Source organism: Orcinus orca, chromosome 19 (genome assembly GCF_937001465.1).
Source record: "Orcinus orca chromosome 19, mOrcOrc1.1, whole genome shotgun sequence".
In the NCBI taxonomy this organism is placed as follows: Eukaryota; Metazoa; Chordata; class Mammalia; order Artiodactyla; family Delphinidae; genus Orcinus; species Orcinus orca.
Window position 1 is genome coordinate 31,210,635 of NC_064577.1, and position 26,446 is coordinate 31,237,080.

Here is a 26,446-nt window from a genome sequence, read left to right on the forward strand (position 1 = left end):
ATGGGTTGTAAGGAATAAATACCCAGATGAGACAGGTTGGCTAAAGTGGGCTTTCTTCAAAGGATGTAGCCTCTGAACGTCTGGAATCTGGAGAACCCTCAGGCCTACTTTATTCCTCTTGTTCTTCTCACTCCTCCGAATGGCTCATCTCAACTACCTGCCGGTCTCTCTGTCTCCTTTCTCTCCTCGGATTTCTCTGTGTTTTCACAGCCCAGCCTGGCTGCCTTTTTACCCAGAGCATTCTTATGAGAGCAGATCCAATGGGCCAGCCGGGGTCAGGTGACTACCCACTCCTGGCTCAACGGCTATGGCCGCTGGTACCAACTGGGCAGTCAGAGCCTGGGGTCTGAAGGACAGGCTGGCCCAGGAGGGGAACAGGAAGGGACACCTCTCTGGAGTGAGGGCAGGGCCCCCACAGAGAGACACTCGGGTGGGCGGACAGTTGGACCCTTGACTGCCCACCCATGAGACTCTCACACCCTTTGAACCCTTCAGCATTCGGAGAAGGCAGTCAGGGTCTGGGCCCAGGATGATGGCTCTGTGCCATCGGCTTGGGAGAGGTTGGCTCCAGCAGAAGAATCCTGTGGGGCTGCACCTCCCAGGCCTTGTTATTGCTCACACCTTGATGGGGCAAAGAGCCCTATTCAAGGCTGTGAGGTCAGAACCCTGGCCTTGTCTTTGACCGTGTCTCCTGGCAGCGGTGGAGGACAGCAGCCGCTCCAGGCTCGGACGTCGCCTGGAAGGCATGTCTGGGGCTGCTACTCTCTAATTGACTGCCAGAGAAAATATTTTTTGCAGGTTCCTCGTGAGCTGAGAATGGAAACGCAACACCCAGCAGGATGAGTGAGGGAGGGAGGCCTGCCTTTCTCCGAGAATCGGTAAGACACCTGGGGATGGCATTACCCAGGCACTGCTGGGATGGCAGGTCCTTGGTGGCCAGGAGGGGCCCAGGTGAGCAGAGTGGCCAAGGGTGGGGAAGCCCAGGACCAGGGCAGATGATGGGGTTGTTAGAAAATTGTGTGCTCTAAAAAGGCAAATGAGATGAGTCAGGCTGAACTGAAGGGCTCTAGCTTAAAATACACAAACAGGAAAACAAACAAAAAAACTTCTAAAAAGTACAGAATTCAGCCTGAGTTTTGAAAGTTCAAATAAACAAAGAAAAAATATCTGATCAATACTCATACAGAGAGAACCGATGTTAGTATTTTGGCATCTATCACCCATTCTTTACGTGCAGGTATATATGAACACTTATGTAGCAAGTAATATTGTATGTTCTATTCTGTAGCTGCCTTATTTTAAACCCAGGAAGGTATCATGAACATCTTTCCATGTAATTAAATATTTTCCTGCAATACTATTTTAAACATCTGCATGGCATTCTGATGTAGGCTCTGCCCGGGAGGCAAGATGAAGTTGCCAATGGCAATGCCAGGCTTGATGGTCCCTATAGCTCCCAGTCCCAAAGAGTAAGCAGGTGTCCTCAGCCGTTACTATGGCAAAATACTTGAGGAAGGCTCTGATTGGCCAGGCTTGGATCCTAGGCCCATCCTTGAGCCAATCACTGTGGGCAGCGCGATTGAGGGCTTTGATTGGTTGGGCCTGAGGCACATGCCCATCCTGTAGCCAGGAGGAGGCTGAGGGGAGGGATGCTGAAGAGACAAAATGCATAGATCCCCCACAGACTGCAAGCCAACAGGAGCTCCACAAATATGCGTGGAAGGACTGTCCAGCAAGGTACTGGGTCTAAGACTAGAGAACTGTGAGACATGGTCCTTACCCTGAAGAGGCTTACAATTTGAGGGAGACCCCAAAATACGCAAAACCAATTAAGGAAAGCTTAAATGCCAAAAAGGAGATAAACACAACAGGAGGATTTTGTGGCAGGACAGACTTGGGTTCAAGTCCCATTTCCACCATGATGTTGGCCAATCTCTTTACTCCTCTGGGCTCAAGCTTTCTCATCCATAAAGTGGAAATAATACCACATTCTTCGGGGTATGGTGTGAATTCAGTCTGTCGACATAAGAAGAGCCTAATTTGGATTCTGCAATATAGTAGGTGCTTGGTAGAGGGTAATTAACATTAGTAGTGGCAGGATTTGTGCAGAGGAGGGCGAGATTACAATGCACAGACCAGGTGCTTGGAAAAAGTTTAAAGGTGAATGGTGGATTCATCAGAGCAAAAAGTGGAAACCACTCAAATGTCCATCGAGTGAGGACTGAATAAACAAGATATGCTGCCTCTGGGCAATGGACTAGGATTTTGGCATCAGAAAGAATGAAGCGCTAACACATGCTACATCAGAACTTCAAAAACATGCTCACGGAAAGAAGCCAGACACAAAAGGCCACATATTATATGATTCCATTTATATGAAATATTCAGAATAGGCTTAGGGCTGAGAGAGGGGCCAAAGGGAGATAGTTTCTTTTTGAAGTGATAAAAATATTTTAAAATTAACTGTGGGGACGGCCGCATGACTGTAAATGTGCCCAAAACTATAGAATTGTACACTTTAAATGGATGAATTGTATGATATGTGAATTATATCTCAATGTAACTTTTTTTTTTTTTCAAAGACATGTGAATGGCGGAAGTTGGGTCTTAAAGGTTGGGTCAAATTTGGATAGTCAAGACAGAGAAGCTTTCCCCGGGGGAAGAGGTGGGGGGTATAGAGGGGAGCCAGTCTGGGCTTGTGGGCACAGACCTGGTGAGGATAGGCTGGTGGGGGAAGGGAGTCCCTGAGGAGAAGCTGGCAGGGAGGGTGAGGCAGGGGCTGAGGACATGGTTCAATGAGAACCATTGAAACAAAGTCCCCCTAAAACCGAGTTTCTCTGCCAAGTTTGTGATTAGCCTCTCTGTTCAAAACGTGATTCCCAGGGACTTCCCTGGCGGTGCAGTGGGTAGGACTCTGCGCTTCCACTGCAGGGGGCATGGGTTCGATCCCTGGGCAGGGAACTAAGATCCCACGTGCTGCACAGTGAGGCCAAAAAAACCAAACCAAAACAAACAAAAAAAAAACGTGATTCCCTTTCTTGTCCAACACCTGTTCCCCTCGAGACTGAGAGGTATCAGAGAAAAGGGGGACTGAAACAGCATGCCAGCCCCTGTGTCCCTGTCCTTTGAAGTAAAAGGCTTTTGCTTTCGTCCCCCAGGCCTCCCCTGAGTCTCAGAAGGGCTGGCTCCAGAGTTAATGATTTGGAAATGTGAAGATGTAGAAGCAAAGAATATTTGTTGGTCGGGAAAACTGGTAACAATTTAGACTATGAACCAGACACATAGCAGGGTCACCGAACTCCCAGTTCCCCGAAATATATAGATAAATAAATGTTTGACACGCAGTCCTGAGTGGTTTTTATGGGATGCAGACCCACTCCAATGAAAACCGCTGACGCAAGCATGTAGACTCCAGACCGGTTGAGACCAGAAGGCTGGTGATACTCAAGACTTCACCTTGATGCCAACCAATCGAGAATTGTACCCAAGCTGGTCAGGCGCCCTGCGGCCCCCTCCGTCACAGGACCTGTAAAACCTTTGTCTCCCGACCGGCAACTTGGAGATGGTCTTAGGACATCAGTCTTTCCAGGTTGCTGGCCTCCTGAATAAAGCAAATTTTCCTTTTCCACCAACACTTGTCTCTTGGGTTTGGCACCTGCCTTGTCTGGTGACACCAGCACGGAGGCCCCTCCCAAGAGGAGCCTAGGCACAGAGCTTCAGCTTCTCTTTCAGGCCTGAGAGGGCTGAGACAAAGAGGAAACGTTCCCAGAGCTCATCCGGGGGACACGGGGAACAGGATGGGGAGGGGAGGCAAAGGCTCAAACCTTGTGCTCCCAGGAAAAGAGCTTAAGTGGCACAGCCATCTCTGCTTGCTTGGACTCTGTCCTCTGCCGAAGAATGGCCTCTCCCCTCCTCAGTGCCCTGCACGTTTTCCATCCAGCTGTCACCCTGCTCGTCTCTAAGCCAGGCCCCATGAGAACCAAGCTCGTCCGTCGTGATCTAACCAGTAAGGCATGGGACTCCCCATGGCATCACCATCAGCTTCTCTGTTGCCCTCCTCTCTCTTGGGCAGGACAACCTCCAATCTATGAGTATTTGTTGCCACCCGGCACCCACTGTAGCCCCTGGAACCATGGGGTCTGCTGGCTTGGCTCCGGGTCTGGGGATCCAGGTGGTCCGAGTGGGGGTCGTGGGTGAGGGAGAGAAAAGAGGGAGGTGAGAACAGCTTCTCTTTCTTGGGCTGGCAAAAACAGAGCTTTGCTGGCAGAAGAACAAGAGGAATCAAAGCCATCAGAAGATGGAGTGGGAGAAAAGACAGGTGTCAGACACAAGGACTGGGATGGAGTGACAATTTGAGGGCCGTTAGTGGGAGGGGAGGGGGAGGGGCCCTGGGGCTTGTTTCCTCTCACGGGGCATCTTGGCAGGTGCCATTCCTGAGACTCCTACCTCCGGCTTCAGCAGCTTGGAGGGTGAGTGCCTGCCTCTGACCTGCCCTGAAAGAGAACATCATGGGTTCCCTGGGTGGAGAGGTACCGAAAGACATTTTTTGTTCCGGGACAACATACATACAGAGAAGTACACAAGTCTTAAGTGTTGAGCTTGATACATCCCTGCAAAGTAAAGACAGTGAGTGACCACCGTCCAGACAGTGGAGAAGTGGACCATTGCCAGCACTGGAACACCACCTCCCGGTCACTCCCCCACGTAGACCTCGTTCCTGCCTGCTAGCACTGGGCACCCACTGTGCCAGGCTTCTCTTTTCAGATCTGATTACCCCAAACCCATATCCCCATTTTTCAAAAACCTGTCCAGTCATTTTTGCAAAGATGATTTTATTGGTATAGAAAATGCAGGGACTTCCCTGGCAGTCCAGTGTTTAAGACTCCACACTTGCACTGCAGGGGGCATGGGTTCAATCCCCGGTCAGGGAACTAAGATCCCACGTGCCATGTGGTGCGGCCAAAAAAGAAAAGAAAGAAAATGCAGTCACTGCTTAGTTGGGTTAAGCTTTTAATTTCTTGCCAACAGTTTGTACTTATCTGTACGCGGGTGACCATCTCAGAGGAAAAGGTACCAGGTGACAGGAATCGTGTCTGTAGAAATTGCTTGACACCTGGAGAAATATCCAGAATTTGGTCCAACAATCCTCTTCCCTTCCTGGGGGAAGCAGCCCAGAACAGAACTAAAGGATGGTTCTGCCATGGTTAGGATGTGAGAATCAGTCGAACACCGCGAGAAAGGAAACCGCATCCGGCAATGATAGCTGCGTGCAGTCAGGCTGAGCGTGTCGCTGATTCAGGGCTCCGTGTTAAGTGAGATTTTTAAACCATTCTTCTGGTTTACACCTGTTGAGTTGGAGTTTTCTTTTATTTGCAGGGGAAAGCAAACCAAATACAGACCCAATGTCAGAACGAGAGCCAGCTCCATCAGCTTAAGAGATCCCATTTTCTGAAAAGACTGATACATCTTCCTTATTTTGCTAATTTCCCACAGATGGAGAAGACGGGTGACCACCGTTCTGGGATCAGCCTTAGGACTGGGCTCCAGCCAGCTGCTCTGGAGGAAGTGCTGTGGCCCCAGGGGTAGGCGTGGGGGAAAGACCCTGCTGCCCACACGCTGTGATAAGGGTGAGGGTGGGTCCAAGTCTGGGAGCTGAGTGGGGGGAAAGGAAGGCTGCAGAACAAGCTGGCTGGCCATGCTTTCCCAGAAACGTTCTCGGAACACTCATATGTTATTTTTTTTGAGGCTTTGTTTTATTGCGCTCAGCAAAGCTTTATGTGCCAAAGCTCCTTGATGAGGCTGGATGAGTAGGAGGAAATTTAACTTGCGAAAAGTTAACCTTCAACAAAGAAAACAAGAAAGGTTGCGTGTCTTGGGCTGAAGGCTTTTTCAGCAACGAGGCCAAGTTTTTTGCCATGAAATATGCTGATAGTATAAAAGCATCCAGGCTCGCCTCGTCCCGGCCACACCCCTGTTTCCCACGAAGGTTCTCCTCGGTCTCTCCACCGCCTCTCTGCCGAGGGCCACCTCCGCAGCCCAGCTGCTCTGGTGACCAGGCACCTACTCGTTTTTCTCCTCACCTCTTTTCCCAAAGTCACACTGTGGGGGACTCAATTGCAATGTGGGTTCTGTGTTTGGGCTTTGAAAACAAGAGGCAGTGAAAGAACAGCACCGGATATGGAAGCAGAGAAGAGAAGGGGGTTTTGATATAAACACCTGAAAATTCCGGAAGAATAGCTACACTCGTTCTCGTTTATTTTCTCTCCAAGTATGGTTCAAAAAATGGAGTGTCACCAGCTGTGCTAGGCACTGGGCATAGAGAAATGCTTGAGGCCTGGTCTCTTCTTCTAAGCCACTTGTTGTCTAATCCCATAGACAGACATACAGACAATTCCTGTAATGAAATAGGAAAAATATTACAATAGCCTCCTTCGTTGGTTAAGATACTCTCAATTATAAGTAACTATGCATCAAACCCTTACAGTCTTAAACAGGAAAGTAGATTTACTGACTCACATAACTGAAGAGTCCCTACGGAGGGCAGACGTTGCCATAATTGATCAAGGTTCACCCCTTCTCGGTGCCCCTGCTTCTTTCTCAAATTGGATCGCCTCATGGTCACAAAATGGCTGCCAGTGAAATGAGGCTATATGCTTCCACATTCAAGTTGCTTTCTTCAGCCATGGACCAGAAGTCTTGAACTTTGCCATGGAGTGGTTAGCAGCGTAGACTTAGAGCCATACACACCTGACCTTTAACTCTGTGTCTGTCGTCTTCTGGCCTTGTGGCCTTGGGCAAGTGACAAACCCCAGTTTCTGTAAAGTGCAGAGAACAACAGCACCAGTCTCACTGGGTTGTGGTGAGAAGTAATGGAGTAAATGGGACCAAGCACTTAGCACAGCCCCTGGCACGTAGTCAGTATTCCGTGAATGTGGCTATAGGGGGCACTGGCTGCATCCTGAGCTTCTTCCTTTCTCTGGGGGACCCACACCTCCCCCACGCAGCCCAGACACTCTGGGGAGAGCCAAGTCTTCCCTGGCCCCAGGGGTGACACACAACCCATCCTCTGGCCCTGGGTATCAGTTTAGCTCTGGGCGTGTGCCCCAGACTGGCTCAGTGAGAGTGGAGAAGATGCTTGCAGGGGGTTGTGGCCGATCATATTTCCAAGATGGTGACAACAGTAGCTCCCATCCCACAAATTCCTCATGGATGCAGCCTTGACACTCCTCCCATGAGTGGTAAGGACTATGGCTCGTCCCCTTGGATCTGGGCAGGGCTTTGTGACCACTGCAACCAACAGAGTACAAAGGAAGTGATGCTGTGTGACTCCTGAGGCCAGGTCATGAGAATGCCATGCACTCCTGCCTTGTTCTCTTGGAGCCCAGGCACCATGCTGTTAGGAAGCCCAAGCAGCTCTGTATGAGGAGGAACCAAGTTCCCAGCCAGCATCAGCACCAGTTTGTCAGCCACGTGAGTGAGCCATCTCGAAATGGGTTCTCCAAGCCCCAGTTTAGCTGCCCCAGCTGATGCCATGTGGAGCAAGGATGAATTGTTCTTGCTGAGCCCTGCCCAGATTGCAGATTTATGAGAAAAATAAAAGATTTAGTCACTAAGTTTTAGGGTGATTTTGTTGTACAGAAATACGTAACCAGAACAGGAGTCCAGAAAAAGAGATTCACTCTGCCATTTAAAGGTTTGGTGTAGAGCTGGAGGCGCTGCAGCCATTTTGGCAACATGAAGGAAGCCAGTGTGAGGATTGCTACTGGCTGTAGCAGTGTGCTGCTACAGAGGATAGAAAGGAGAGGTGGACCTGAACCTGGTCCTCTGGACATGGCTGAATTGCTAGCTCAAACACCCATGAAACCCACACAGCCTCTGGACTTTCCAGTTAATATGAACAAGCATATCCTCTCCGAAGTTTAAGCCTTTCTGAATTGGATTTGTTACTCATAACAAAGCATCCGAACTAGGATATCGACAGGGGATCACCACCTGGGTTTAAGCCTAGAGAAATGTCCCGATCAGGTTATCTTAGAGCAGTAATGATGGTGGGTCTCTGGGGCTGGGCTGGACAGAGCTGGGAGGCAGCGAGACCACCCAGGGGGCTGCAGCACAACTCCTGGGCAGGAGAAGGTGGGGCTCCAGGGGATGGGTCTGGAGAAGGGCGTTGCTGAGGGACGGTTCACAGGTGCTGTGCTTGGTACTCCGAGTGATAGAAAGAGATACTAATCACCACTTGGCCGGGCAATTGAACTATCAGCTGTGACTTGGAAAAGGCTGCACCGACCTTTCCCTCCCCCCCCACCCCTCCACTACCACGGGACTGAAACCTTCCTCTCCTGGCTGCAAGGAGGGGCTAGAGATCTCTGGAAGGATTCAGAAAAGGCCCCGAGGGAAGTGGAAACTTCCAGGCCCAGCGTCTTGGAGGCTCGTCCACTGCCCACCTAGCTCGGACAAACCTCTGTCCCTGCTCAGCCCGCCGCCAGCCCTCATGTGCTCTTGGCTGGGCCCCACCCAGCCTGACCTCAGCCCATCCCACCCTCCAGCCAGCTACGTGGGCCTCCCCGCCCCCCCCCCGGCCCCCCTCACACAGCTGGGAGTTGTTACTGTGAGCCCTCAGATGTTTACTAAAGGCCTTGCTCTGCACTTTCTCCCCTCTGGTAACACAGATTCTTAAAGAGGCCCGGCTAGTTTCCATGCTCCCAGGCCTTGGCACCCCCTCCCTCTGGGTTCTTCCCAGGGGCGCCCTCTTGACCTTGTGTGGGGGCAGGTGCTGGGGCTGGGACAGCTAGGGCCAGCAGGCCGGGTGACTCCCTCAGTGGTCAGCCCTGGGGCTGCAGTGGCCGGGCCACCCTGACTGTCCGGGTTGGGGGGGGCCACCTACCCAGCCTCCTTTTCCTCCTTGGCTACGGGGCATTCACCCCCACCCCGAGGAAGCTCAGGACAAGTCCCTGAGACCCACTTCTCAGGGGAGCGCCGTGCCAGGGTGCCCTCGGCCGGGCCTCACCCCCAGACCGAGGGAACGAACACAGGCGCTCCAGGGCTTGGGCAGCTCGCAGCCCAGAAACACCCCACTGTGCCAAAATGAAGAAAATCCTTCTTAAAAGAGCTGAAGCTTTTCAGCATCTTCAGAAATCCTCTGCCCTTGCATGAGACCAGGCAGGCTGCCCGCACACGTGTGCAACAGACCCCGCCGAGGTCAAAGGGAGCTGCCTGGCCCAGTGGGGTGGGAGGAGCTGGCCTGGCCTGCCGTGTGGTCAGTGGTGAGGCCTCCTCGCTATTCCCAAGGCCCGGGCCACCAAGGGGGGCCGCTGCCGGGGCCTGCCCGGCTGCAGCGTGGGCTCTGTGCCAGCAGGGGCCAGCTCCCCTCTCCTCCTCCCTGAACCCCAGTCAGTGCAAAGCCTTCAAATTACCGGGAAGCCTGAACCCCAAACCTGCAACACTGCCTGTGGTCTGGAGGGAGTGGAGGGAAGCTTATGGCTGGCTGGCCGCAGTCAGGGGTGGGTACTGGGGTCTCTAACTGAGGTCTTTAAAAGAGTCAAGGTTCCTGGAGGACCTGGCACAGTGCTGGACCGCCACGAACATCTGGTAATGGTGATAGAAGATGCATGAACGTCCCGCGTGCACTGAAGTTTTGTGTCCACACCTCCAAATCCTCATGTTGAAAACTAACCCTCACTATGACGGCGTTAGGAGGTGATCAGGTCAGGAGGGTGGAGCCTCAGGAATGGGGTTAGTGTCCTCATAGAAGAGAAGCCAGAGCGCCCCTTCACCCCTTCTGCCCTGCGAGGACACAGCAAAAAAGATGGCCATCTATGAACCAGGAAGAGGACTTCCACCCGACACCAAGTCAGACTCCAGCCTCCAGGACGGTGAGGACTAAATTTCTTTTATAAGCCACTAGGTTATGGTGTTCTGTTATAGCAGCCCGAGCAGACTAACACACACCCTCACCCTCATGACACGAGGGACTGTGGCCCATGGGAGCTTTCAGATCCCCTGACCACAGCCCCTGGAGAGAGGAACTGTATCAGCACCCAATTTACTGAGATCAAGCTGAGGCTCAGAGAGGTGAAGCCTTCTGTCTAAGGTCACACAGCTGAGAGGAGTCAAGCCTGGAGAAGTGATGCTAAGGCTGTATCTCACCATCTTTTGCACTGGATCCACCTGGAACTCAGAGGTCACCTTGCTTGTCTGGTTATAGACGCACGGTGAGCAGCAGGTGCGGCCCGGGGTGGTGACTACAGGGTCAATCCAGGGCAAACGGGGGCTTAGCCTTGGTTTAGGTGCTTTCAAATGGGCACCTCCTGGTGAATTGTATTTCATGGTGATGTCCTCTAAGATAAGAGGGTGGATGGGAGGGGGCGGCCAATGGCCTCCCCTGAGGTGGACTTCTCATCGCAGGCTTGGGCATGGCCCCAGCGTCAGAGCAGGAGATGATAAAGCCACCAGCCCGAGAGCTGGCGGAGGTCAAAAGCAGCCCTGGTTACCAGCACCACCCTCCGAAGTCTTTGTGTTGCCAAGGCAACGCTCCTCCCGAGCTACCCATCCCCACGTGGGGTCTGCTGTGACTAAATCGAAAGCCTCCTTAGGAAGGGCTTGAGGCTGGTCTGATGGGCTGAGCTGTCAGCACGCCGCACACACAGTCCCACGGAGCTGCCATGGGTACCGTCCCCTCCCAGCCTCCCTGCTTGCAGGCAAGCTTCTAGCGAAAGAGACCAGTGCCCCCTCATCTCCCACCCGTGACAGCCTCCCTCCCCGTTGCTTTGTTGAGCTATCCTGGCCGCACACCTGGTTGGCCCCTGCCTGCTCCTGTCCAGCCCCTCCCTCACCCCCATGGCAGCAAAAAGGAGACGGAGCTTGGGGAGCCTGAACAGAGCCCACCCACCCAGAATGGCATGGTGAGGCTGCGATACTGTATAATATCACATACTGAGAGACACACACTGCATCTTTGTCCCTGGTTCCTGGTACAAGAGCTTCTAAAACCCTTGGAATTTCCTGAGTGACTGGGTGAGAGGAGCATTGTTTCGCATTCCTAAGGAGCTCTCTGGAGCATACCTGAGTTTATGAGAATGAGGTGACTCTCGGTGTGCCCCTCGGCAGCCTCGGGATGGGGATGGTTGCCCCAGGGACCAACCCGCTTCATTAAAGCTTGGAACTTTTAGCCCCAACCCCTGACCTCCGGGGAGGGGAGACAGGCTGGAATTAATCTGGGATGGTGGCGGCTGGTGAGAACAGAAGCTCTGCACCCTCCCCAACACCTGTGCATCTCTTCCAGTTGCCTCTTTCTGCGTTGCATCCTTTATAACAAACTGATATTAGTAAGGACAGTGTTTCCCTGAGTTTGAATCATTCTAGCAAATCCTACACCTGAGGAGGGGGTCGTAGGAACCCCTCGCCCCACCCCATCTTGCGACTGGCATCTGAAGTGGGAGGCAGTCTTACGGAACTGAGGCCTTAACCTGTGGGGTCTGCGCTAACTCCAGGTAGTGTCAGAGAGCTGGAGACGTGGTGTTGGAAAGGACAATACAGATTCGGTGTCAGGAGGGAAAATCCTCTCATTTGGAGTCAAGTGTTGTAACGGCAGTACAGAGGGGCAAAGGCATCAGAGCTTTCAAAGCTCCCAGGTGGGCTTCCCTGGTGGCGCAGTGGTTAAGCAATCCGCCTGCCAATGCAGGGAACATGGGTTCAAGCCCTGGTCCGGGAGGATCCCACATGCCGCGGAGCAACTAGGCCCATGCGCCACAACTACTGAGCCTGCGCTCTAGAGCCCGTGAGCCACAACTACTGAAGCCCACACGCCTAGAGCCCGTGCTCCACAGCAAGAGAAGCCACCGCAATGAGAAGCCCGCGCACCGCAACAAAAAGTAGCCCCCGCTCGCCGCAACTAGAGGAAGCCTGCGCGCAGCAACAAAGACCCAACGCAGCCAAAAATAAATGGATTTATTAAAAAAAAAAAAAAAGCTCCCAGGTGGTTCCAATACACAGTAGCCGTCACTGGTCTAGACCTGGAGGGGCTTTGTAATTGAGTGATCCAGAATCCCTGGAGGGCTTGGAAATACAGATCACAGCCCCCTCCATGGGGTTTCTGACCCAGTGAGACTGGGGCAGCCCTGAGCATCTGCACCGCTAGCAAGTTTCCCAGCCACGCTCGGCTGCCGTTTTGCAGCCTTTTCACTTCACCTTCTTATGACTCCAAACGAGATTTAAGTTCTAAGTGTTTGAGTGTTTTCCCCCAAGGTGTAGACATGGGAGCGGAGAAAGCTGGCATAGGTCTGTGTTGACCTTTTGTTTGAAGGCATGAATGGATCCATTCATTCAACCAAGATTCAAGGGTTACCACGCTCCTGCGCTGTGCTGGGCGTGCCTGGGGTCTGATGGTGGAAAAGATGAAATCAGTCTAGTGGCAGCACAGACACACGTGGGGATTGGCCATGCCCTGTGGAAGGATTACTGAGGGGGGACGGAGAGTGTGTCATGGACGCAGGGTGGGGCAGCTGCCTCCAGGCTGAAGACAGAGGCATTCCCAAGAGGTTGGGGATCTGAGCCACTGGTCCCCAGAGTGTGGTCCCCAGAGCGTGGTCCGAGGACCAGAAGCACCAGCGTTACTGGGAGCTGGTTAGAAATGCAGAAGCTCAGGCCCCTTTTAGCAAGAGCCTAAGATCTGAGGCTCCTCTGAGGTTGAGAGGCCCCCAGACCTGAAGGAGGCATAGGAATTAACCTGGTGAGGACGAGGGGGCTATTTCAGAAAAAGAAATCACCTGTGTGTATTCCAAGGAAGAAAAGAAGTTCTGTTGATCAGAGCTAGGATTTGGGGGTGGGTGGAAGAGAAACCTCTTTCCTCGTGAAGGGCTACCACTAGGGACACTCCTGGCTGCTCTCCGCCACTTAACTGGGCAACCAAACCTCTGGTTTTCCAGGTTGGGGGGCTTTCAGTGCGTCACCCTACCCTTGACTGCCCCAGGAGGTGGGGGCACTCCTCATTGGTAAACTGGGAGCATTGTTTTGCTGAAATTCCAAGAACAGATTTGCTTTTTGGAAAGTCAGCTCTGGCTTCCCTGTGGCGCCTGGACCGGAAGTGGTGCCCAGGTGGGCTCTTTAAACAGACAGGGGCTGAGCAGTGTCACCGCAATGCTCCAGAAAAGAGAGGCAGGAAAAGGACCATTTGTCTCAGCCTCCTTGGGAGAGGCTGGTCCGTCTGGGCGGGGACTCCAGAGGTGAAAGGGGGCCTAGAAGCCGGCAGGGTCCCACCTTACGGAAGAGGAACCTGGGGCTGGGTGGTGTGTAGGGGAGCAGGGAGGGCTCCTATCTGCTCAGCTCCTCAGCTAAGCACTGGAACTCAGGACCCTGGTCCCCGGTCCCAGTCTCAGCCGGCTGCCTCCACGATCATCCCCCAGCAAATGCCAGCCGTTCCATCGTGCCCCCCTCTGACCATTAGAATGGGCCTCCTTACATTACGCCAAAACCTGTTTCAACGGCTTTCCTGCCTCGGCCTCCTGGAGCTTTGAAAGATGTCGCGGTCCATGATCCATTCAAACCGTCTTTGCCAATCCCACCGGGAACACCGCAGACGGATCAGACTCACTGTTGGTGTCTAAGCGTCACCGAAGGAGTCCCGTGGTGGGATTGAGGGGGCGTCCCCTTGGGACAGGACTCCACCCCGCAGCACCAGCAGGATTCGGATTGCAGAATGCACGTGAGCGCTGAGCAACTCCTGTGCCTGGAACTCTGAACAGCCCCATAGTGGGATGAATGGCGTCCCTCCAAAAGATATGTCCGAGTCTTGGTCCCCATAGCTTGTGAATGCGACTTTGGAGGAAGGGAATTTGCAGATGTAGTTAAGTTAAGGATCCTGAGAGGAGACCATCGTGGGTTTAGGGTGGGCCCTCCATCCAGTGAGAGAAAGGAGAAGGGGGCTCGAGGCACACAGAGGCAAGGGGAGGAGGCCAGGAGCTGACACAGGCAGAGGCTGGAGTGATGCAGCCACAAGCCAGGGATGCCTGGAGCCCCCAGCAGCTGGGCTCAAGGCCAGGACGGATGCTCCCTCAGAGCCTCCAGAAGGAAGCCACCCTGCCAACACCTGGATCTCGGACATCTGGCCTCTAGAGCTGTGAGAATAAATGTGTGTTGTTTCAGGCCCCCGCAGTTTGTGGTGATTTGTGCTGGCGGCACCAGGAAATTAACACGAGCCCCCAGTTCCCGCCCCTCCCCCCCCGGAGGCAGGCCTGGGCATCCGTGCAGCCCCCTGGATCTGCAGTGGGCAGGGCAGCCCTGGGCCCCTGCTCCAGCGGGGTTTGAGGCCGTCTCCAGCATTAGGATCAGAGGGGTCAGAGGTGTTGGCGAGCTCCGCGAGGCAGAGGTCCCCAAGCCTGCTCCCGGCAGGCCCTGCTTGAGCAAGTTCTAGTAAGGAGCCAGGCAGGGCAGCCGTGACTCAGGCCCTGCGCCCTCCCTGCCTGACCTGGGCAAGGCAACGACGCCTCCGTCCTGGGGCCCCTTGGCACCGTCTGGACCAGCTGCCTGCCCTCCATTTTTAGCACTTGTTCAGCCCATCTCCCGACACCTCCTTCCTTTTCTCTCTTTAGACCACAGCCCACGGCCGCTCCTCCGGCCTGATTCCTCCAACCGGGTTACAACTCCCCCTCTCCTCCTCGAGCGCATGCGTCATTCTGTCTATATCTCGGCTGTCTCTGCCGGTCGTTTATCTCCTGCAGGCAGAGACCCCAGCTCAGCCTGGAGCGGCCTCCATGAGATCCTCCTGCAGCCATGGCGTGAACGCACACATCCGGTGCGGGCATCGATGCGGATGAATCGGCATGGCGCTCGGGGAGCAATCGCGTGGGGAACAGGGAACCGGGAAGAGAGCTCCACATTCCTTCCCTGCCGTTTTGCAATGACCACATGCTTGGCTCCGAGCTCCTGGCGTCCCCACCAGTGACATTCTTTCAGCAGATCAGCTGCTGCCACATCAGACCTTTTCTGTCCAGCACTCCCTGAGGCCCCGGGGCCTGCCACCTTCGCCTGGGGCCACATGGGTGGGGCACCAGCGGGTCATTGTGCATTCCAGCCATTTTGGGAGGTCTGAGCAGGTTTGTGTGAGGTTGTGACTGAAACCTGGGGGGGGGTGAGGGCCTGAGGAGTGGGGAGACAGCTTTTAAAAAGCATTTCGTTATGTCACATACACCTCCATTAAAAAGTAAATTTAATAAATTAAAAACAAACAGACACCTCTCCTTGCCCGAGGGATACTCAAGTGTCTTCAAGGGGAAAGTCTCCTGTGAAACCCCTCCTCCAACAGAAGCACCGACATGGGTCATAAGCTCTTTGCCCCCAACCACGTGCGCCCCAAACCAGTAACGGTGGCTTCCCTGGGCCCCTCCCTGGGATCGCCCAGGACTGCGGCTCAGTGGAGGGGGGATGGGCGTTAGGTTCCAGAGTGAAAATCTGCGTCATTTTGGGAAGGAACGTGTGAGACATGGAGACTGAACAGACAACAGTGACTGTTCAAGGCAGGATAGTTCTGCATGTTTGTTTGTCCAAGTTGATGGTGTGTCTTGAAGATCTTTCACGTCGGTACACGGGGGTCCATGAAGTCCTCTTGAACAGCGGTATGATTTCCTACTCTACGGAGGGCCTGTAACGTATTTATCCCTCAGTGCATCTGAATCTCCCTCCTGTGTTTGGGAAACCTGTCATCACGTGAGCTGAGAAGACCAGGTCGCTGCTCTCAGATGGCCTCTTGGGGCCTTGAGTGCCCGGCGACGCAGGGCTGGTTCAGGGTGCTTGCTGGGGGCAGTGGAACGGCCACAGAGGCAGCATCCGGAAGCCAGGGTCCCACAAGGCAGTGAGCAACTCCACGGGCCGGGCACGGGTGGTTTCAGTTCCAACCTGACTCTCTGGGTCCTGCTGTTCTCGGCTTCCTAGTTACAAACAGCCGATTACAAATAGCATTTACTCGTGTCATGAGGTGGAGTCTATTTTCCTAACCCTTGGATCCCTGCTGGCCCTGGGATGTCAGGGGTGAGTTCCAAGCCTGGGCCTCGGGAGGCCTTGAATCTCGCATCATGGAACACTGCCCACCACGTGACCAAACCTGGGTCAGTATCCACCAGGATGGGAGACCATATGGAGGGAGCCCTCCCCCCTCAGTTCCTGCCGTCCCAGATGAAGCCTCGACATGAGTGAGCCCAGCCAACCCTGTGCAGAGCGAAGATAACCCATCGCAGCCGAGCTCAGCTGGTCACACACAGATGAATGGTGGAGGGAATGAGCTGCTATGTTTCGCAGTGGTTAGTTACTTGTCGAAAGTTACCTGGGACACTAACCTTCACTTAGTTCCAGCTCAGTTCCTGGGCCTGGTTCTCTAGCCTTCCCACCCAGTCTGCGAGCTTCCTAATTCCCTCCACAAATCCCTTTTCTGCTTAAGTTCACCAGAGTTGGTTTCTGTTTTTAGCAACTAAGGATGTTGGCTGGTATAGAAATTGATGCTGGAAATGCATTTCAGGGAATGGACCCTCAGAAAAGTGGGGGCCTGAAAGCAGAAGACATCCCATTTGTACACACACACCAGAGCGGCTGCAGTTAAAAAGATGAAGGCGGGCTTCCCTGGTGGCGCAGTGGTTGAGAGTCCGCCTGCCGATGCAGGGGACACGGGTTCTGAGCCCCAGTCTGGGAGGATCCCACATGCCGCGGAACAACTGGGCCCATGAGCTGTTGAAGCTGTGCATCCGGAGCCTGTGCTCCGCAACGGGAGGGGCCACAGCAGTGAGAGGCCCACGTACCGCAAAAAAAAAAAAAAAAAAAAAAAAAAAAAAAGATGGAGGCTGTGAGGTGCTGTTGAGGATGTGGAACAAATGACTCACACACGCTGCCGGGGAGCGTGGGCCCTGGGACAGCTAAACACACTGGCCTGGCAATTCCACTCCTGGGTACATGCCCAAGAGAAATGAGCCCACGTGTCCACCAAAGATGTCACAAGAATGCTCGTAGAAGCTTCACTCAAAACACCAAAACACTGGACACAGTCCCAAAGCTGTAGAACAGGTTGAATTGTGGTAAATTCAGACAATGGAATTCTGCTCTGCTGCATGGAAAAATACACATGAATCCCAGACAAAATACTGAGCTAACAAGGCGACCACTGAAAGGCACATGCTGCTCTTCCACTGAAGAGCACTGAACTAAGCTCTATATACTTGTATATATGCATAGATATAGATATGCATAGGTATATGTATATGTTATACACCAGGAAATCTGTTTCCCCCAATCCCACTGGCATCCAGGGATGGGAATCTAGCATTGCACACAGTCATGAAGAGGCTGATTCAGTTATTGCCTGTGGTTCCTTGGAATGAGGTGTTCAAGGATTGCAGGGTCAGAGGTGATTGTTTCTAGTGGGACAAAAGCAAGGATGAAGCAAGAGAGTCACCTTAGGTGAAAAATTTAAGATGTGTTCAGTCTCGGGGGATAGACAGCTGGGGAAAGCCCTTTGTCTTTTTCTGCTACCTCCTTCCTGCCTCCTGAAAGGCAGACATGATGGCTGGAATCCCAGCAGCCATTATGGACCACAAGGTAACCTTGAGGATGGCAGTCACATACTAAGTGGTGTAGAAAGAGGAGGAGCCTACCTCTCTTCCATGTGAGAGAAAAATAGAGTATCTCTTATAAGCCACTATTTTTGATTTTCATTATATGAAGCCAAATCTAAAAATATCGAATACAGGTACATCCATCAGAGACCTAGCGCCCTTGCTAGCTTGAGCAGCTGAGAGTGATGCTAATTATCTCCTCAATTGGTTGACTGAAAACTGGCCTCCCTGGGGGCCCATGAATTCCTCCGGACCATGTAGAGAAAGGAATCCAGGAGCCAGGACCCCTGAAGAGTGTACTGTGTGCAGTCAGTCTCTAGCCCCTGATCTGGAAAAACCCAGACAGCTCTCCTCCCTACAAGACCTGGTGAGATGCACTGGGGAAGGAAGCACCAGCCTCTTAGAAAGTGCCCTTGTGGCTTATCTCTGAAGGTCAGAGAGGGCCCCCACCACAGACACTGCCGTTGAGAGGACTTCCCTAATGCAGTGGGAGTGGATGTGGTTAGCTGTCCATGAGCTGCTCAAGACCAAAACAGATAAGCAGCTTGCAAAACTCTTACTTAACTTGTATCATTGAAAAAACAATAATAACAACAAAACCTGAGAAGTGGTAAGCAGAAGTGATTGTGCTATCATGATAGGGGTGTGGTCCCCTCCCAATTCCTGGGTGCCCAGAGCCCCCTCAGAGGCAAGCGGTCAAACGTCTTAGGGCCTGGACTTAAACAGTCCGTGTGGTACTGACAGCCTTCCTCCTGGCCATTAACCAGGTGACCGAGAGCTCCCGGGAAAGGCTTCACGGGCTCTCGTGAACACTTGGTTAGTAGATTATCCTGAACTAGACCAGGTGAAGATCCCAATAGGCCCTTCTGTTCCAGACACGGCCTGATTGGAGCAAAGTGTTATAGCCCAGCAAGTGGAATGCAGCCGTTGTTGGGAGCAATTCTCTCTCTCTCTCATGTGCGGGCACACACACACACACGCACACATGCATGCACACGCGCACACACGCGCACACACACACGTACGACCTGCCTCGGGACCACGTCAGCCCTCCGATTCTGGGCCCGCCTCCTGCCATCTCACCATGCCACAGCCATCGCCCTGGGCCGAATTGAAGACAGGTGGCCCTGGCCACTTAGAAAAGGGTACCACCTCTGGACATTTGAGGTGACACGTGACCCAAAAAGACTGGAGTCAGAGCACGAGGCAGCTTGCCCAGAGGTATCAACGCCATCCATCCAAGGAATCAATGTTGAACTCATTTGGACTGGTCCTCCCCACCCATCGGTGTGCCTTAGTGCTACCAACCCTGGACTCACCAAACAGCATGGTGCCTGGATGGCTGCCCCCAGATCGTGCAGGTGCTGAGGCCCAGGGACTCACTGTCGTATGAGTAGCCCACGACATGGAATTGGTTTGTGAATTCTTCCGTGCCAAAAGATGGAAGAACCTGGGTGTGAGGACAGGTCAACAGCCCATTAGCCAATCCTGGAATCAACCTACTTCCAGATTCCTTAATAAATTCTTTTATCATTTACTGCCAACAAAACAAAACAAAACAAAACAACCCCAAACAAAAACCCAACCCTGTCCTCCAGTCTGTGGCACACACTGGGCTCACGGCCAGTGTGTGGTTCTCCCTGACCTGGAACCCCAGTATGGGAGCCAGTGGTGGCCGAGCAGGACAGCAAGTGCCCCAGGGGCAGATGTTTTGCTTCTGGTCCCCCTAACTCTGGGCTCTGCTGGTTTAGAGGTTTTATACCTATGAGAGGAATGTTTCCACCAAGAGACACCTCCACGCTGCATTGACCAGAAGCTGAGAGCAGCATCTGGCCTGTGGGACCACTCATGTGCTCGGGCAAATGCATGCAGAGAGAAAGCAGGAGGCCTGCCCTGGGCTGGTGGGCCCCGATCGTCCGGGGGACAGGTCTGCCAATCAAAAGCCCACAAGGAGGATGGAAGGAACCCAGTGATTCCTCAAACTGCCGGATCCAATGGCGCAATGTGGGGCTGTAGATTTCCTTACAGCCAGGATCCACCAGGGCCTTGAGCTCTCTGGAAGGTTCTGGTTATCTGACCAGGCCTGTACCTTCACTGCCGAGGTGCTGTCTGTGGGCAGAGGTCCACGGAGTGGGTAGGAGAGGGGAGATGCTCTGGTCTCTTGACTCATTGCTACAGCGAGGACAGCGTTCCCCTGTGTGTGTCTGGTGCACATTGATAATGAACATTTCCTTTCTGTCTTCCTTTACGTGCTGATGTGGCCGAGAGTGGTGATGGCAATGGTCAACAGTGTGATTTAAAGTCGAAGATTTTTAAAATGTCAAAGGACCGCTACGGAGGTGGCCAAGATGGTGGGCCTGGAGCCTGAGGGGCCTGGGGGCACCCTTTGGGAAAGGGTGAGGCTGTGTGGGATGAGGCGGAGGCTTTGTGTCCCTGGTTTTGTTTTCGCAGGGCCGCTGGGGAAGGGGAGTGTGCGGTGGGGACGGCTGTGTCTTGGCTGCCCAGCCTGTGAACCTCCCTCCCATTGGGTGAGCCTTGTGCCGCCTCCCTTCTCGAGGCCAAAACAGTCCAGATACTTGTTCTCTCAGACCCTGGCCGAGAGTGGAGGGCACATGGCCTGAGCCTGGCCAACCAGATGCTTCCACTGGGGCCAGGTGCCTGGAGTGTGCATCACAAAGAAGCGGGGAGAGGTTAGAATTCCTGCCCTGCTCCGGTAGGGGCAGCCTCCAGCGCCCAGAACCCACGGAACCCCAGGCCCGGTCCCCCCGCCTTGGCCTAGATTCTGTGGGTCTTCCAGTATCCTTCTAGTATATCCTTCTTCTGCCTGACCACCCCATGGTGGGTGTCTTTTATTTGTGGTCAAGCACTCTGTTGGTGGCCTTTTAAGGTTCTTTGCAAATTCCCATTTTTACAAACAACGCTGAGATGAGAATCTCTGCCCCCATCCCTGTGCACATGTGCAAGGATTGATGGAGAAAAGATTCCAAGCACGTGCTGTTCCTTCTACCTGGAACACACCCTCCTCCCATTTCCCCCACATCTGCTGGCCCGCACTCTTCATTTCTGCACTGAGATCCACTAAGGTAGCTCCAGCCTGTGCCTCCCCCTGCCACCCTCTGGTTTCCATCACCTGTTATTCCAGCTTGTATTTACCCCAAGTGTTTTACTTGTGATCGCCTGTCTCACCCACAAGACTGCAGCTTCACACGGAAAGGACTGGGTCTGCTCATTCACTGGACCCCAGGGCCCAGCACACCCAATGTCTGAACACCCAGTGGACTCAACAACTCTTTCTGCATGAACAAGAGAACTTGGGAACCACAGTGCATTTTTTTTAAAATAAATTTATTTATTTATTTTTGGCTGTGTTGGGTCTTCGTTGCTGTGCACAGGCTTTCTCCAGTTGCGGCAAGCAGGGGCTACTCTTTGTTGCGGTGCCCGGGCTTCTCATTGCTGTGGCTTCTCTTGTTGCGGAAAACAGGCTCTAGGTGTGCAGGCTCAGTAGCTGTGGCTCACAGGCTTAGTTGCTCTGCGGCATGTGGGATCCTCCCGGACCAGGCCTCGAACACGTGTCCCCTGAATTAGCAGGCAGATTCTCAACCACTGCGCCACCAGGGAAGCCCCCACAGTGCAATTTTAATGATCTCAGATAAGGGACAGCAGAGGGCACAGTGAAAGGCAGGGGAGGAGACCCGACAGCTCCTTGTTCATATCTTGTTGCGTCCCGACAAACCAGCTGGGCGGGCAGTGGGAAGTGGGAGCTCTCGGTTTGTGGACTGCAGTAGTTGAAACCTTCCAGTAATTTCTTTAAGCTCAGAGAGATCAACGGAAGCGGGGGGGGGGCCATCTGGTGGCTGGTGGTTGGAGATGGTTGCAGAGAGGAGGTGAAGGATGGGAGGTGCCCCGCTTCCGGGCGCTCCTGCAACCCTGGCTCCCCCAGCCTCGGGTCTAGTCCACACCCGTGGAGTTGGTCAGGTAGAAGGGACGGATGACGACTTGGAAGCTGCTGAAGGACCCTGCCGGGCAGGGGAAGAAGGAAGCACTCCTGGAGCTGTTGGTGCCCAGGGCGCTGGGGATCAGGGCCTTCCAGCCCTCGAAGTTGGTGACATCCGCCACGAAGTTTCTCCCACAGAGCATCAGGGCCTTGTTTTCATAACCGATGGTGGGATTGGAGTAGCTAGACTTGGAGAGGGCCAGGAGGGGGGGGTCGTCAGAGGAGCACGAGAACCCGTAGTTCCAGCAGCTCTGGACGGTGGGGAGGTAGACTAAAGACCAGGAGACTGAGCTGGCCTGGAAGAGGAAGCTGGGGTGCTGGGGCGTCTGGAAGGACCGGTAGCGGTTGTAACTGGAACCCGTCACGGAGGCGCTCCAGGTGGGCGAGGTGTAAAGCCGGGGCTGGTAGGTGTCCTCGGTGAGGTTCAGGCCCCTGTACTGAGCCAGCAGCTCGAAGGGCACGGTGTGGAACTCCAGGGCCTGCAGCATCTTCTTCTGGAACAGCGCCTCGTGACTCCAGTACAGGGACAGGTTAAACTGCAGGGTGAAGAGGTCGCTGGGCGGTATCATGGGGAACCGCACCCTCTCCACCAAGCCCTCCACCTCCCTGCGGGAGATGCGCCTCTCCTGGCTCCATTCATCCAAGGCCAGCAGCACGGCCAGCTCGCTGGGAGTGACCAGCTCATTCCTGGAGAGCAGGTCTCGGAGCACGGCCGTGGGGACGCTCGGCCAGGCCTCGGCCTGCGTCAGGGCCCCGAAGTTCCAGGCCAGGAACTGCACGCAGATCTCCTCCAGCACGGGGTCCCGGGTGGCCAGGGCATAGGCATAGAGGTCCAGGGCCGTCCGGAAAGAGGGGTCCTGGGGGAGGAGGATGGCAAAGAGGTGTCCGCAGTAGCTCTGCAGCTGCTTGGCCCCGGAGGCAGAGGCGAGCTTGTGCAAGCACTTCACCGACGACAGAGAGACGTCGATCCTCCGGGAGTAGAGGTACCTGCGGGGAGACAAGGGCTGATGCCTGGTGATACTCCTTCCCCGCAGGACAGCAGGTGTGCCCTGGTGCACGTGAGCTATTGACCGCTGACACCGCGGTGCTAGCTATTTCAAGGGGCATTCAGAACCCCCTGATTTATCTCCTGGGTCAACGCACATTCCAAGCTCCCGTTTGCTTAGAGCCAGGTGTGGGCGGATCCCAGGCTCTTTGAGGATGTTGCTTCATCCTCATCCGTGAGGGAGGTGGTCCCACCACCTCCTCCACCATCACCATCAGCCTCACGGGTCGGACCATGGGCGCCAGGGCCTGCCGGCCATCCCGGGCATCAGCGTTGCCCTGCCCTTCCCTTCCCACCGTCACGCACCTGGCCAGACCCCTTCGGGCCCCCACTGGGTGCCCGTAGGCGCCCCTCTGACCCCAGCACCTGTCAGGTGTTCCCGTGACATAGGCATCGCCGCTGGCCACCTCCTATCTGCCTTCCCCACCAGCCGTGAGCCCCACGGGCGGCACCCAGTCTGTGCCATCTGCCATGTAACTCAGTGAGCCACCAGGAAGCCCTTTGCTGCGTGAAGATGTGTGAGGAGGGAGCCTGCTGGGAGGGGAAACGATAGGCTGTGGCTGCTGTCTCCTGGGACATGGTGAGTGGGGTCCTGCTTTGGGAAGAGCCAAACTCTCCCCATGGCTTCTCTCGAACGCTGAGCCTTCCAGGGAGCAGCGGACCTGGTGGCCACCCTGTCACCTGAACATGGAGCTGGGGGCGCCCAGAGCAGAGCTGGGGCGCCACAGTGTCCAGTGCCGGTGGCAGAGGTGGGCCCGCCCTCCTCCCACCCTCTCTGCCCTCATGCGCTCAACACATCACGTGATCCTGCTGATGACCGTGAACTCTGGGGCAAAAAAGGGCATCTGCACCCTCTGGCCCGTCGCCCATAGCTGTGTATCTGCCTGGTGGTGGCCTGAGCCCAGGAACCTCCGTCCTGGGCAGCACCCAGACAGCGGACGAGGCACTGCCTCTCTCATAGGCAAGGAGTGCCACCGAGGGCCCCGCAGATGGCCATTGACAAAGGGAGCAAGGAAACCACAGAGTGTCTCCGTCACCACCTCTTAATCCCGCTTTGGGGCCAGAGAGGGATGGTTCCCAGCCGCTGGGAGCTGTGCAGCTCCCACCCGGTGACGCCCCAGCCCGGCTGGCTCTCCCCGGTCTGGGCACACTGGCCACCCTCAGCTTCAGGCGGGCACCCGAGTGGCTGCGGACAGGGGGTCGCAATCAGCCCTTCGGCGCTGCGCCACCATCAGGGAAGAAAACATCCTGAAAGGTAGAAAAAAGACCAAAGGCCCTGGGATGTTAGTGACCCCCAGAGACCCCAGAAACTGGTGAGAAGCCGGATTACTGACAGAAGGCTCTGAACAGCAGTTGCCGCGTGGGGAACACTGGGAAGAGGGAAGGGGAGCGTGCGGGGCAGCCGCAGTGAGCAGGGGTCATCTGAGGCCTTCTGGGGCCTGGACGGGGCTCACTGCAGCCTCTCTGCCTCAGGGGAGGGAGAGAGACAGGGGCAGAGAGAAAGGAAGAGAGAGAGAGGGAGGGAGAGACGGAGACAGAGAGAGACACAGGGAGACAGAAAGGGACAGGGAGAGACAGGGAGAGAGAGCCGGAGCACATGGCCAGACAGTCCAGAAAATCACTGAACTCTGACCGAGGGTGGTGACTCCAGCTGGGGCCGGGAAGCTGGGGACAGGCGCAAACGCATTACAGATACCAGTCCCGCTAGGAGGGGCACAGGATGGCTGCCAGGTTCTTATATTGTCCTTGGCTGAAAAGAAGCCACTTTAATCTGTTTTCACTGCCATTTGTTGTTTTCTCTTAAATGTCACTTTCAGCTACCTACAGCTTTGGGTCACGAGAGAGAACAGCTTTCATAGACGTGGTTCTTTTTTCAAGTCGATGCTCACAGAACACCAGCCCCCCGGGAGGCCCCTCGGGTGGGGACAGAGTGGCCCCCAGCAGGGCGGTCTGGGGGAAGGGGCCGCCCCTCGGGGCCCACTCTCAGCTGGGAGACGGGCTCCTGAGCGTGGCCGGCCCACTGGTTAGACCCGAGGCCTGGGCGGCCCCGCCTGAGGGCTTCCCCCCACTTTTCTCCAGCAACAGATTTGGATTCGGTTTTTAAAAAAATTTTTTGAGTGAGCAGATCAGTCAGGTGAGAAGAGGGAGAATCCTTTGATGGTTGTTTTTTGGATGCTTTTACGACACCTGAGAGACAGGGGTGTGTGTGTGTGTCTGCGTGTGTGTGTGTGTGTGTGTGTGTGTGTGCTGCCCCATCTCTCACAGCCCCTGCAGAAAGAATGCATAAGAATGTGCGTGTGAACGTGAGGATGCGTGGCTGTGAAGGCAAATGTGTGAATGTGTGAGTGTGTGTGCACACAAGTGTGAACAAGTGTGTTCACCCAAGCATGGCTGCCATCGGTGCCGCATCCCTCGTCCCTGCGGTTTGCCTTGGAGGGGATGCTGCCCAGTCCCCAGCCCCTGGCCCCAAGGACACTCACTTGATAAAGTCTCTGACGACAGGCACACACTCGGTATCCACCTCCATGGTGACCCTGCTGCTCGGCTCCTTCCACAGGCCATGTGCCTCGGGGTTGGTGGACAGGATCAGCTTGTGGGCACAGATGCCCAGCTCGCCCTCCTCCTTCGTCTTCACCCTGATGAACAGGTCACAGCCCTTTTGGCTCTCAAAGATCTGCTCTAGAGCTGCGGGGAGCTCGCTGGACAGGTCGAAGGTGTAGAAGCCTCTGGTTTCTAAGAGGTAGAAGGGAATGTGCCGTGTTAGGAGGGGCCCTGGCACTCACTTCCTTTGTGACCTGAAAACACTTTTGCTCCCTGGAGTCAGTTTCTTCCCTTAAATTGTGGCCCCGCTCCTGCCTTATCTACTCAGAAAGGCTCCTGGGGAGGCAAGGAAAGAACAGCCCTGGAAGACAGGATGCTGTTGCCCTCCGTGGCCCAGAGCCCCCGCTCTGTCAAACACCCCTACTTAGCTCATCTGCCTCCTCCAAATTCTGACAGCACATCCAGGTGGGTGTTTCAGAGGCGCTGACTCCCAGAGCCTGGGGCCCCATCCCAATCAATCACTCACCCAGATATGACCTTCTAAAACCCAAACCTCCTGCCTGGTTTGGTCTGAAGAGGGAGGGTTTAATGGCAACCCTATTTAGAGTTTTGAGGTTCTTAGCAGCCTCCTTCAGGGAACCGAAGCCTAGAGAAGCTACTTGAAGCCCCCAGGGTGGTTTGGGGGTGATGCACCGCCTCTCCTGGCCCCTCCCAAAGCTTAGCAGGGAACTAAATTCCATCTGTTTTTTCTTTGCCACAAACAGGTTTGAATCAATTCTGACAATTAAACCAGGTGGGTTCAGCCCCCCCATTCCTCCCTGCACCCCAGACTCTCCTTTACTCTCACCCCGGGGCTCCCCACCAGGCCAGGGCTGCTTCCTGCTTTGCACCCCGGCCCCACAGCCCAGGTGTCTCCTGCACGTGCTCCCGCGCTCCCTGTGCGAGCCCAGGGAGAAGGACAAGTGGTCATGAGAGACGAGATAAAACTGGGACCCGAGGACTCAAAACTGCGGGGCAGCCTCGGTCCATTTAGAATGTCTGATGGCGTTGGGGAGAGGGCAGGGCTGGGGCTGTTTGCAATCAGGCCTTTCTGCCCCCAAGAAATGTCTAAAGCACGTTCAGCACGCTGTCTAAGCCTGGGTTCGGGGGGTGTGCTATAATATGTTTTGGAATGCGAACCAGCAGAAACAAAAGGCTGGCGTTTCGAGAGATAAGCCTGCAGCGTGTAGACACAGGGTGCAGAGGCACCTCGTTTTAATGGGCTTCACAGATGCC

At 54.6% G+C, this 26,446-nt stretch overlaps 2 protein-coding genes across 5 annotated transcripts in view; one reads left to right on the forward strand and one right to left on the reverse strand.

The window, feature by feature from the left end:
* PGS1 (phosphatidylglycerophosphate synthase 1) overlaps positions 1–26,446 on the forward strand; it is a 584,793-nt gene that overhangs the window by 405,105 nt on the left and 153,242 nt on the right. The gene's annotated exons all lie outside the window — the stretch shown is intronic.
* CANT1 (calcium activated nucleotidase 1) overlaps positions 21,508–26,446 on the reverse strand; it is a 33,260-nt gene continuing 28,321 nt past the window's right edge. For all 4 annotated transcript variants that reach the window (XM_033438650.2, XM_033438649.2, XM_049701568.1 and 1 more), the window contains 2 exons: positions 25,111–25,363; positions 21,508–22,572 (listed from right to left, as the gene is read on the reverse strand). In XM_033438650.2, the coding sequence (XP_033294541.1) occupies positions 21,540–22,572; positions 25,111–25,363 (1,286 nt within the window). In that variant the 3' untranslated portion in view covers positions 21,508–21,539. The remainder of the gene's footprint in view (positions 22,573–25,110; positions 25,364–26,446) is intronic.